At 32.3% G+C, this 12,186-nt stretch overlaps 1 protein-coding gene across 1 annotated transcript; it reads right to left on the reverse strand.

The window, feature by feature from the left end:
* Positions 1-7,790: 7,790 nt before the first annotated feature.
* On the reverse strand, positions 7,791-11,445 carry LOC113363253 (nocturnin). Its single transcript, XM_026605741.1, has 6 exons — positions 11,219-11,445; positions 9,100-9,338; positions 8,844-9,028; positions 8,570-8,776; positions 8,275-8,512; positions 7,791-8,201 (listed from the first exon to the last, which is right to left on the reverse strand). Exons 1-6 carry the CDS (start codon positions 11,407-11,409, stop codon positions 7,918-7,920), a joined length of 1,344 nt encoding a protein of 447 aa, XP_026461526.1. The 5' UTR covers positions 11,410-11,445; the 3' UTR covers positions 7,791-7,917.
* Between the last annotated feature and the right edge of the window lie 741 nt (positions 11,446-12,186).

The raw sequence follows: 12,186 nt of genomic DNA on the forward strand, positions 1-12,186 counted from the left end.
TGTATTATTATCATTTCCTCGTCGGAATACAATGAACAAAATCTTCAAATGTTTGATAAACTCGACATTGTCCGCCAATTGTTCCATTGACATCCCGAAGATTGATAATTGTCCTCCTTTCATAAACAGTCAGTCTCTCTAATTGATCGACACTGTTCGGTTTACACTTAAGCAACGCATATTGAACCCGACAATTTTATCAAAAAAAAAAAAATCAATTCAAATAGTTCTCAGTGAATCGTGCAAATGGTAATGGTGGAAGGAAGAACATCAGATTTAAGCGTCCAGAATCGTTTTGTAGAGTTTGTAAAATATTATAGGCCTGTGGATCTAGTTTTGGACGTGCATCTGATGTGCTTGTTTTTGAATCAAATTTATTTAATTTAGTGTATAATTTTTCTCCAATAAACTGAAAATTTCATCATGTTATGCCTGGACGCGTGCATCTGAAGTGCTTCTTTAGGAATCAAATTTATCAAACTTAGTATATAACTTTTTTTCAATAAACTGAAATTATTTTTAATATTTTTGTTATTTTTGAGGGTGCAACTATGGCAGACGATGATTTCAATCCTTATGATCATCGCGACAGACCAGAGGAAACTAAAACAAAGTGAGTGTACTGAATGTTTGTGGGATGAGGGAGAAATTTGGAAGAAATTGGGTTCTGTAGAGAATTTTATCTAGTTTTAACTTGTCATACTTTGGTCAAGTGTAAGCTAGATCGAAACAAAAGTTATGACGGCAAAACCAAAACATCTTCATTTTCTGTTATCATATTAACTAATAACTACATATTGTTCACCGAGTACTGCAGCCTCGCAATTTCTGAATTTCATACTTTAGTCTACTAGAAACAAATCCTCTTCCTCTTCCAGAACATGGCAGACCATCATGAACTTTCTGAAGGGAAATGTCGGCACCGGAATCCTGGCAATGCATATGGCCTTCAAGAACAGCGGAATCCTCGTCGGGATCGTCAGCACCATCTTCTTTTCTGCAATCAGCTGCTACACGATGCAGTTACTGGTAAAAATCGAACCTGGTAATAGATAATTAACAATTCTAGTTGGGTTTGGCTTTACTCATTATATCGCTTGTGCCTTTTGAATAATTTTCGAAACCAATTTTGCACAAAATTTTATAGTCTATTATGATGCCTTAGATTATAAAAGCGTACACCAATTTCATATAATCATAATGAACGATAAAAAATGACTAATATTACTACGTGCATATTTAAAAGATTAATATATATAATATATCATACATAGTTTAGAATTATAAGTATGAATAAATTATTTTACATGTTTTATTTCAGATTCGAGCACAGTATTTGTTGTGCAAGAAGAAAAGGGTGGGTTTACTGACTTATTCAGAGTCGATGGAGTATGCTTTCGAGACCGGCCCTGCAAAAACTAAAAAGTTATCGAAAACTGCTTTGTAAGTTATATATATATCGTATATATATATATATATATATATATATATATATATAAATATTTCAAGGGGTGAAAAAATTTTTAAGATCTCAAAGAACTTCGATATTGTCATGTAAAATTTTTATAGGGTTTGTTGCAAAAAAAATTGAGTAAAAAGTGACCGATTATCTAGTTTTGCTTTACTAAATTATACTATATTTTATTATATTTTTTATCACTTTTAGTTACACTGTTGACATTTTCCTTTTGATTTACCAAGTCGGATCGTGCAGTGTCTACATCATGTTCATCTCCAACAATCTGCAGCAGGTATAAAAAATATATTAGCAATAGCAAAAACATAAAAAATGATTAATAATAATTGAAATGAAAATGAATAATTGATGATATTGCTATAAATATATAATTGTACACTAGGCTAAATATTCACTTACCTTCTAGGTGATTGTGCACTTCACCGGTTTTCACATGCCTCTGCGAGCCTACTGTTGCTTGGTGTTCATCCCCATACTCTTCATGAACATGATTAGAACATACAGATACCTGGCACCTTTTGCAACGATCGCCAACGTTTGCACAATGCTCGGATTGTGTTTTATAATGTATTTTGTGTCCACAGATTTTCCCAGTTTTAGTGGAAAGCCTTTGACTGCCCCTATAACCAGGTATCCTATGCATGTCGGTACTGTCCTGTTTGCGTTGAACGCCATCGGAGTGGTGAGTGGAAATTTGTAATTTAAGTAGATAGGAGTCCGCCATGGTGTAAACGGTTAAGGACGTGGTCTGCTACAAACTAGTTCTGAGTTGGACTTCAGTCTCTGTCAGCTCGCTATCAGGCAGCATTATATAAAATTTCCACTTGCATGAGTTTTATTCCCTTTTTTCCAGATCACTTCCCTAGAAAACAATATGCTGAAACCAGGAGACTACATTAAACCTTGCGGAGTCTTAAATTGGGGATTTTTCATTATAATGTGGCTTTATATGCTGGTTGGCCTATTTGGATTCGTCAAATATGGCGATCGAGCAGATATGGGCAGTGTTATAACTTTGGACATTCCTGTTGACGATCCGTAAGTTGGGGGAAAAATACAACTGAAAGTGTTTCTCATACAGAACCAAATAGCAAATAAGCATGTTTGCTTACTTTTTTAAATCAATATTAGTGTAGATAATTATCATTAATCAATCATTATTATTGTTTTTATTCTCCTAGATTTGCAAGTTGTGTGAAAATAATGTTCTGCTTAGCTATCGTCGTCTCACATGCAGTCCAATGTTTTCCTGCAGTCGAAATCCTGTTAACAAAGTATCTGAAGAAACAGATGGACAAAAGTTCTAGACCTGTCTGTTTCGAATATATAGTCCGGCTGGCGACTACATTTGTAACTTGTAAGATTTAGATTTTGATTGACTTTTTGTAGATATCTATTCTTTTTTGTTAAAATATATCCTTGCTCATCCTGGCTTCTCTCGATGGATTCCATTCTTACTCTGACATCTGTATTTGTTCCTTATACTTAATTTTGACTATTCCCTTCTTTCAGTATTGGCAGCTATCTCGATTCCAATGTTAGGAGAATTCATCAACCTCCTGGGTGCCTTCTGCCTGTCTGCGCTATGCTTCATCTTTCCTCCAATCGTGGACATCTATGCCAGATATCCTGATAAATTGGGAGGAGGAAAATGGAGAGCAGTGATCGATATTCTTATTATGTTATTCGGTTTATTCAGTCTTTTGGTTGGGACTTATGCTTGCATTTGTGATATCATTGTGGAATTTGCAAAATCGAATCAGTGATTTAAGAAAAAAAAAATTATTTGTATGGACACATTGTAATTTCATGTAATATATTAATGTTGATTACAAGTAATTTTTGCATTTAGAGATAAGTTTTGTCGGTAGAAAAATTATTTTTAATATAATATGAGTTGAGATTGAAAAGAGCACAAAAACAAAGTATTTTTATTCCTTGCGAAAGTGGCGCCTATTTCACTTGAAGTTTATTTAATCATTTTGTTACAAACACAATTTATTTTTATATATTATCAACTTCAATTTTACAATAATTTATCATTTCTCTAGTGTTAAAAAAAATAAACAAAAGAGTTTTTAATTGTTTGATAACACATTGCGAATTTAAGATAAATTGTTGCAAAAATAAATAAACAATGAAATTAAACGTTCAAAGTCTTCTTCCAACTATAAATATCAGTACAGTATTAGTGTTAAAATTTTAAAGCGTGTATAAAAAATATTTTAAAGTTTTTGTAGGTACGAATAAATCTGAAAAAGTACTAAAATTTAATGGTTGTAGTACAAGTGGTACTTTACCATCAATTTTTAATAAATCGCATGTCTTGTACTACAGTATTTTGTTAATAAAAACGTTATAATATATATTAAAACAAAGGACTTTCCAATAAAAAAATTTAAGTTTTAAGCACTTTAAATTGTACCTTGATATTTAAATTAGTTGTGCTTTTCAAGTAAAGTATCTAGTAAAACAACAAATACTAAAATTGATTGTTTGTTAAGATATATAGTTGAGATTGAAATAAATTCATTAATTTGAAGATAACTATAATTTTAGTTATTTGTATATATTTTCAAATTCGTCCCATGAATTTATCAATCACTTGACCCGGGCTATCGTCTTTTGTTTATTTTCAACAAACAATTTACTCCATTCGCATTCTTTTGATTGTTAAAACGCAAACCGTAATTATTTATAAGATTTCAGTGTGTATTTATTGTTGTTAAATGTTGATGTAAAAGAAAATTATTTAAAATGACTGATGATTTGGCTAAAAATGATGATTTCGAGCCCTACGATCATAGAAATAAACCAACAGAGAAATTGACGAAGTTAGTGGATTTGATTTAAAATATTATTATATTATAAATTACATTTTTTGACAATAAATGGTGTAGAACAAACGGTGCGTTAGGTCAAAATCATGATTCGGTGTTTAGATATCTTTAAAAAGACATGATCGTGTAACTTTATATAAAATATCTGATAGCTATAAATTAGACACTTTGAGGTGCAACATATTCAATGTGGTGGTACAATTAGTGCATCCTGTAAAGCCTGCTGAAAACTTCTAAAAATGTTCATATTTGCAGAGTGCAGTTTGATCTCAAATTTGTGTAAAAAGATTTATAGTTTTTATGAATTCTTGTTAAAATACATACTCGAAGGGATATTTTACTCGACAAGTTTGTAGTACAAATGATGCGTTCTGTACAAGTATTTCATATCATGTTTGTATATAAGTTCAATGTGCAACAGACTTGTACGACATTTAATTAGTGCTTTCAATCATATGTAGTAAATTATTTAAATTCAAAATTTTCTCTTAGGAAACTACAAATTCAAGTTACCTTCGCCTACGGCCTTTTAATTCAAGCATATTAAAATAATAAATACTAAAATTGATAAATTTTTATATACAACATAATATATAAATAATTTTATCAATAGGACTTGCATCGAGAAGTTCAAAAATTAATCGAGTTAACGCACTGTTTATACTGCAAGACATTAGTTATGTATTAACTTATTTAAATATTATAAAGTAATTATTTTTAGTACGTGGCAGGCCTTGATGCATTTCCTGAAAGGCCAAGTCGGCACAGGAATTCTGGCCATGCACGTGGCCTTTAGTGAAAGCGGGACTGTAGTGGGCAAGTAATAATATTTATAATTATTTATGTATTATTAATTATTATATATTGTTTTATCTCTTTAAGGTATTTTAGCTATGGCCTTTTTCACGCTTATTACCGTGTATTGTATGCATTTGATAATAAGGTCGCAGTACAGACTGTGCAAAAGGAAAAAGGTTGGAATGTTGACCTATTCGGAGGCTATGGAGTACGCTATTGGAACGGGACCTATGAAGACTAGGAAGTTGTCCAAAGTTGGATTGTGAGCAAAATTTAAAATTGCTTATTATTCTGTTGCCAATAGCTTATTGTGTTACAACCTGAATAAGTGTTTGCGTAACTTCATAAATTAATTCAATTCCAATATACACATCTTTTCAGATACACCATCGATTTGTTTATAATTTTCCAACAAATTGGAGGATGTTCCTGCTACGTTTTATTTATTGCTGCAAATACAAAGCAGGTAACTGATATATTATCACCATCATCATAATCGTTAATATTGATGGTCCATTATGACGATTTTATTTTTTACCATCACCATATTTTGAAACAAGATGATAAACTTGGAGTCCAAACATTACAAGTTGTATGTTTTTTTTTCTCAGTTTCTAGAACACTTCCTTCCCAGCGACTGGAATGTTCGCTTCTACAGTACCTGTCTGCTGGTTCCTTTGATCCTTCTCTGTCTCATCAGAAATCTGCGCGTTCTAGCCCCAGTTTCTGCTATTGCAAATGTAGTGACGATCTTAGGCCTAGGCATTATCCTGGCATTTATTTTTAAAGATCTTCCATCGTTTACGGACAGGCCTATGTACGCGGACTTCATGAGATTTCCAATGTACCTGGGAATCGTTCTGTTTTCCTTGTGCAGCATTGGCTTGGTAATGGAAAAAGATAGAAAGATATAATTTGTTAAGATATAAATATATTCATTGGTAAATTACCAGGTGACGTCGTTGGAACAGAACATGCTGAGACCACTGGATTATATAAAGTCTTTCGGCGTTTTGAACGTAGGCTACACTATCATCTTCTTATTGTACTTGACTGTCGGACTGAGCGCGTACATCAAATATGGTCACAAGGATGAGCTGGAGGGATCTATCACGTTGGAATTGCCGACGGACAGTCTGTAAGATTTAAAGATTGAATTATTATTGTGCTTTAAAGATTCAAAAATTAATTCAAAATAATTGTATATACATATATCTATATATATATATATATATATATATATATATATATATATTTTGATAGGTTATTTAAAATCTGATTTTAAATAACCTATCAAAATATAAAATCAACACCAAACTCACATATTTCAATATATATATATATATATATATATATATATATATATATATATATTCAATGTTATTATTAATTTCTGTTCAGTTTGGCCCAATTTGTGAAGATAATGTTTGCCCTGGCCATAATGCTAAGTTACCCCGTTCACACACACGTGACGGTAGAATTGCTGATGGACAAATTCATGAAAAGCGAATTGAGAAACCCCATATTTATTGAATATTGCGTTCGGCTATGCTGTGTGATATGCACAGGTGAGATATTAACAAATAAGCTACCGACGATGAACACAATAAATACAAAAAATAGTTTTGTATTATTATTATTCTTTCACCTAGTCGTCTTTGCCGTCGCCGTTCCGATGCTGGCGGAGTTCATCAGCCTGATCGGATCTTTTGCTTTGTCGGCGCTCGCGTTTGTCTTTCCAGCTGTCCTGGATCTACTCACCAGGTTTCCCCAAGATAGATACGGCAGGTTCCGTTGGCTGCTGGTACTCGATATCGTTATAATGGCCTTCGGATTCTTCAGCATGATCGTTGGCAGTTATGCGGTGATACGGGATATCTGTATTAAATTTCGTATGTGATGGAAATTAAAATTTATTTTTAATTAAAGACATTTGTGCAGAATCAAATAATCTATTATTATGTTTGATAATACTTGCCCTAGATTCAAAGATTCAATAGATTGCTTCAGATATACTCGTATACTCTAAAACCACCAAAATTCCGAGCGGCCTCAATAGCAACTCGATGTACTCAAGAATCGTAAATGAAATTGTTGAAATAAAATGAAATAGTAGAAATTAATAGAGAGATATTTTCAAAATATATGTTTAAACCATTTGATTGATATAAACGATGTTCATATAAATTTAATAATCGACAGCATTGTCTAAAATTATAAAGGTTACACACAAAGAACACCTTTATAATCTGTATATAATGGTATTGTTTATAGTATATAATACAGTATACTTGGAAGTATATATATAGTACAAACTAATTGTTAACTTAATTTTGGATTAATCAATAATTAGTGTTAATTAATTAACGACTTCAAAAACTGTTTCAATGTGATAGCATTTTTATTAACAAATTCCATGTGTATTAAATTTAATTCAAAACTAATTCTAAATTATAAATTAAATGAAAATTATTATTAAAGATAATTAATTTAATTACATTAGTTTTAAATCACAGCACTTGAACTTAATGCAAGAGTTAATACTTATTATAATATTAATTATACAATATAATGATTAATAACATTTTTTTGTATTTTGAACATTTTATAATAATACTATTCTTAAATTAATAATTAATCGTATCATATTTTTTCTAAAAAAAAAAACTCCAGGACTAGTGTAAGATCACACGTGAGATGTTGAAAAATATCTCGCGTGAGATTTGAAGAAACATTGAGATGCAAAAAATATGAGAATATATATCTGTATGCAGATATGTTTTGCTCGTTTATAGCTTCATATCAATCCTCTTTACTCAATCTTAGATCGCACATTAGCGACATGTGATCTGACGGGTAGGAATACGAAGGCAACCTAGCTGGACCGATTTCCCTCTCTGACGGGAAGAGAAGACCGGCCTCGACGGAGAATGCGTTTTTTGAGTAGTATATGTAGTCAATGGTGTGACATTCCTCGGCCTCCTCGCGGATCTTCCACGTCGTGTAGGGCGGTTCTCGCTCCCGAGGCAGATCCGGGCGGCAACCTAATGGATACGACGCCATTTCGGCGTAAGCGCTAGCCAAACCTGGAAAATATATATAAACTGAGACCAAATTCTCCTCAATATTGTGATAAAATATTTGATAATGTCTACTCACCTAGTTCTTGGTGCGACAGTATCCTTTGGTATACGGGTTCTTCGGGTTCGGCATTGAAATCACCACATAAAACCAACGGTTTGTTGTCGCAATGTTGTTTCACAAACTCTAGCAAATCCTTACCTTGCTCGTCGCGCAGTTTGTTCATCAAGGAACCCCTTCTCGCTTTCAAATGTGTGGTTGCAACGCAAATCTCGTCATCAGTATCCAGCACTTTGAAAGTGGCTGCTATTACCACCTAAAACGAATAACAGATATATCCAAAATATACTTGCTAAAGACAAGAATGTTTTACCTGGTTCGTGGGCATCTTCCAGATTTCCAAAATTTTTGTATCGGCTTTGAGAAGTCTTAATTTATCTTCACGATAGAATATAGCGCATCCATCAGGTCCATTGTTGTCGGGCATGTACAAACAAGGTGAGTCTGGTTTCTCTCTAAACATCCCGTTGTATCCTAAAGATCCTAAGGACCGTTGCAAGAAGTTAAAGTGATCGACTTCCTGCACAACAAGCTGTTTTATAGACAACTCCAAAAACGACTAGTAAATTTTGAGCAAATTTAATCACCTGTAAGCAAACGACATCCGGCCGTGTTTCCAAAATTGCTTGGAGCATCCCGTATTTTCTCGTGTGCCAATCCAGTGCTTCGGCAGGGCACAGAAGAAATCCATCACCGTGCACACCCAAAGCTTGCGATAAAACATTCCATTGAAAAACACGGAGCACACCAGTATTTGAGAACGGAAGGCAAACTGAAAATAGGATATAAATTAACTAAGGGTAACACTAATTAAAACATCAAATTAAAATTCTCACCACTTACCTTTATCAGTGCTGAGTGTGCATATCTCTTCATTGAAAAACCTGGAGGACTTTTGCTGCACCAGGGCGTTGGTGCCCAGGGGTGCATATTCACGCCCCAGCAGCTCCGGCAGTCCGTTCCTCTTCTGTTTACAATATTCTACCACCGATGACAGCGACATTTTACGCGATGGCAGCCGAAAGTCATCGTCCTGGCAGTCACTGTTCAAGATCTTGGGGGAGGAGTTGAAGCTGCCCATCCTAGAGAAAGAGGAATATTTTTGAGTAAGTTTATTTAAAACATATTTATACTAACTCGGTGTACTGTCTAGGTACTTTTTTTAAAATTTGCAAATTTTTTTGCCGGACGTTTTAAAATCTATCATCGCTCATTTAAAATTATTAATATCGTTGCATCTATGCAAGTTAAAATATTTTTATAATATATAAAGTGTATAAAATAGTTTTCAATTCTGCAAATTTATAAATATGCCCAAACTGCATATTTACAATTATTTGCAAATAATTCTTTTTTAATCCTACCGTTGCAACAAAAGCCTTTTAAAGTGCGTTTTCTTTTCACCGCCACCCTTGCCATCTTTGATTTCACTATTTAATATAAAATCACACATTTTTTAAAAATCAGCAAAATTATAATCACAACAATTGTTGAATCGCAATGTTTTTTATGCTCGTCCGAGACAAACTGGCATCGCAAAATGTCGCGGGGACAGCTTTATATTCTATTCGGATGACAATACGGATTTAATTTATTCGACATAGATATTCGATACAAAAAAGTGAGATAAAGGAATCTCTTAGAATCAACATTATGTGGGGTCAACGAAGATTTGGACCCTCGATTTTGTTGGAAATTCTTTTGTGGTGCAAGATAAGCGGGAGCACAAGGGATCAGTTTTAATTTGCATTCTAAGTAATTATGATAATTTAGTGAATAATAATAACGTGGGTATTATTTTGAAAATTTGTGTTACTTTTGTTGAAGACATATTTGCAGATAAATTGCTGATATATTTGCTTAAATTTTTAAACTTACACAATTATGTTTTAAGCAAATTTTGCAAAAAACATGCTTAAATTTTTAAACTTACACAATTATGTTTTAAGCAAATCTTGCCAAAAATCATGTGAAATTAATACAGATTGCGTACGTGAAATTTTGTTAATCGCATTATATACGAATGCATAAAACTTGGCATATTTTTATCCCAATTAATAGTAAATTAATTAATAGTAATAGAAAATTCATTAATTATTTAGTTTCATGATAAAAAATTAGCGATATTTATGTATTTTCAGAATAAAATAATTCAAAATGAAATGTTTGCAAACAATAGCATATATAAACATATAAAATGAAGTAATTTGCATTCAGAATTTACTTTAAAGTTCGATACCAAAAGCATTCGCAAACATGTCAATCTATTGCCCAATTGCCTTTATTGTTGATACTAACTAATTGACATTCTTATTAACCAATTAATTATTTGATGTTACTAATTGACTTAAAAATATTTGCTTTTAAACTACAGTCATGCCAATTCTTTTTAAAAACCAGTGAAAGTTTACTCCGAATGCATTAGTCATTGTTCGGCATAACAACAGTTTCACAACACTAGTCGTAAATTTAATTTTTTTTTCTCATCACGTTTTATGTAACAAGTTAACAAAATTTAAACAAAATTAGCATAATTCGGACCTGATTAACAGGTTCCGCAATTTTTTTGACATCTAACCAACTGCGTTGTCACTTTGAACATGTCCTTGAAAAAAATTGTCGAAAAAAAAGATTTCGAGTTGGCTCTGGTAGAAATGGATCATTTTTTGGTTCCAAATGTACTTTTATACCAATGATGAAAAAAACGTTCAAGCAATTGTATATTATTCCAATGTTAGATTGGGTTCACGATTTCGTTTCTAGATCAAATATTATAGTTTTGCACCAAAATATAGGTTTTGAATAAAATTAGAACCCCATTAATTAAAAAAATATATTTAAAAAAATTAGATTCTATGTTAACTATAACTTAATAAAACGCTCTAACAGATGTCGACCATAAAATTCTTCTCACTTTTAAAAATTGTGTATTGTCTCCTGTGCATAAAACTTTATTTATTACCTGATCAAGTACATTAGCAGCTGCCTGGGCGGCACATAGTCCGTCAGATTCTCGGTCGTCATCTGATGATGATGGTGTTCAACTCCTGCAGAGACTGCAGCAGCCGCCATCTCCAGTTTCCTGGCCGCTAATCTCCTCCTTGCCGCAGGGGCTGTTAGGACATCAGCCCTGGTCAACGTTTCGCCAGACATCTGGTGGTCGCTCGTAATTCGGAGGACCAGAGGGCCATTTCTGGAGAAATTTTGCAATCGTCGAGAATATTAGAATGGTTGGTGGTGGCGACGGCAGTATTGACGTCATCGGGAGGTTGATCGTTTTCGAACATTTTGGAGGAGGAGAGAAAATAAAATTAAACGGCAATAAGAGATTAAATATTTAAAATTCAGAACCGAAAATTGAAAGTTATAAAATGAAGACTTGAAATTGAGAACTTAAAATTAGTATTATAAATAAAATTTAATACTGAAAATCTGAAAATCTATTCTACTGAAAAGAATAATAGCATTAATATTATAAATTGAGACTCTAAAATTAAATAAAAAATGAGGAATAAATTTGTGTATTTGTGATTAAGAATCTCTATTTGAGAATTTCAAATTGAGAATTAAATTTAGTGTTTTAAATTGAAGATTCTAAAATAAGGATTGGAAGGATGGAAAATTGAAATTTGAGAATCCTTGATACAGCAGTTAAGGATAAATATATAAATTATAATTTACAAGTTCATTTGAAAATCTGATAGTTCATTGGTGTTTTCACTATTTTTTTAAAAGTTTTGAGTTAATTGAAGACACTTTAAATAGATGTCCATTATCCACTATTTTTCACTATTTTTGACAAATTATTATTAATAGTTAAAAACTCTGTAATAACAAAATATTTTTGTATATTCATTAGTATAGATATTTACATCATACTTCGTATAAATTATTGCAATGAATTCAGATTTATGAACGTTATAAAAATGA

The sequence above is a fragment of the Ctenocephalides felis genome, unplaced genomic scaffold (genome assembly GCF_003426905.1).
Source record: "Ctenocephalides felis isolate EL2017-DRISC unplaced genomic scaffold, ASM342690v1 CF-g0.4_SCAFFOLD_00845, whole genome shotgun sequence".
Classification (NCBI taxonomy): domain Eukaryota; kingdom Metazoa; phylum Arthropoda; class Insecta; order Siphonaptera; family Pulicidae; genus Ctenocephalides; species Ctenocephalides felis.

Coding starts and splice junctions, on each gene's coding strand:
- LOC113363253 (XM_026605741.1), bottom strand. CDS start 11,409: ATGTCTGGCGAAACGTTGACCAGGGCTGATGTCCTAACAGCCCCTGCG. Junction 9,339..11,218: donor CTGCTAATGTACTTGATCAG/GTAATAAATAAA, acceptor CTCTTTCTCTAG/GATGGGCAGCTTCAACTCCT. Junction 9,029..9,099: donor CACACTCAGCACTGATAAAG/GTAAGTGGTGAG, acceptor TCCTATTTTCAG/TTTGCCTTCCGTTCTCAAAT.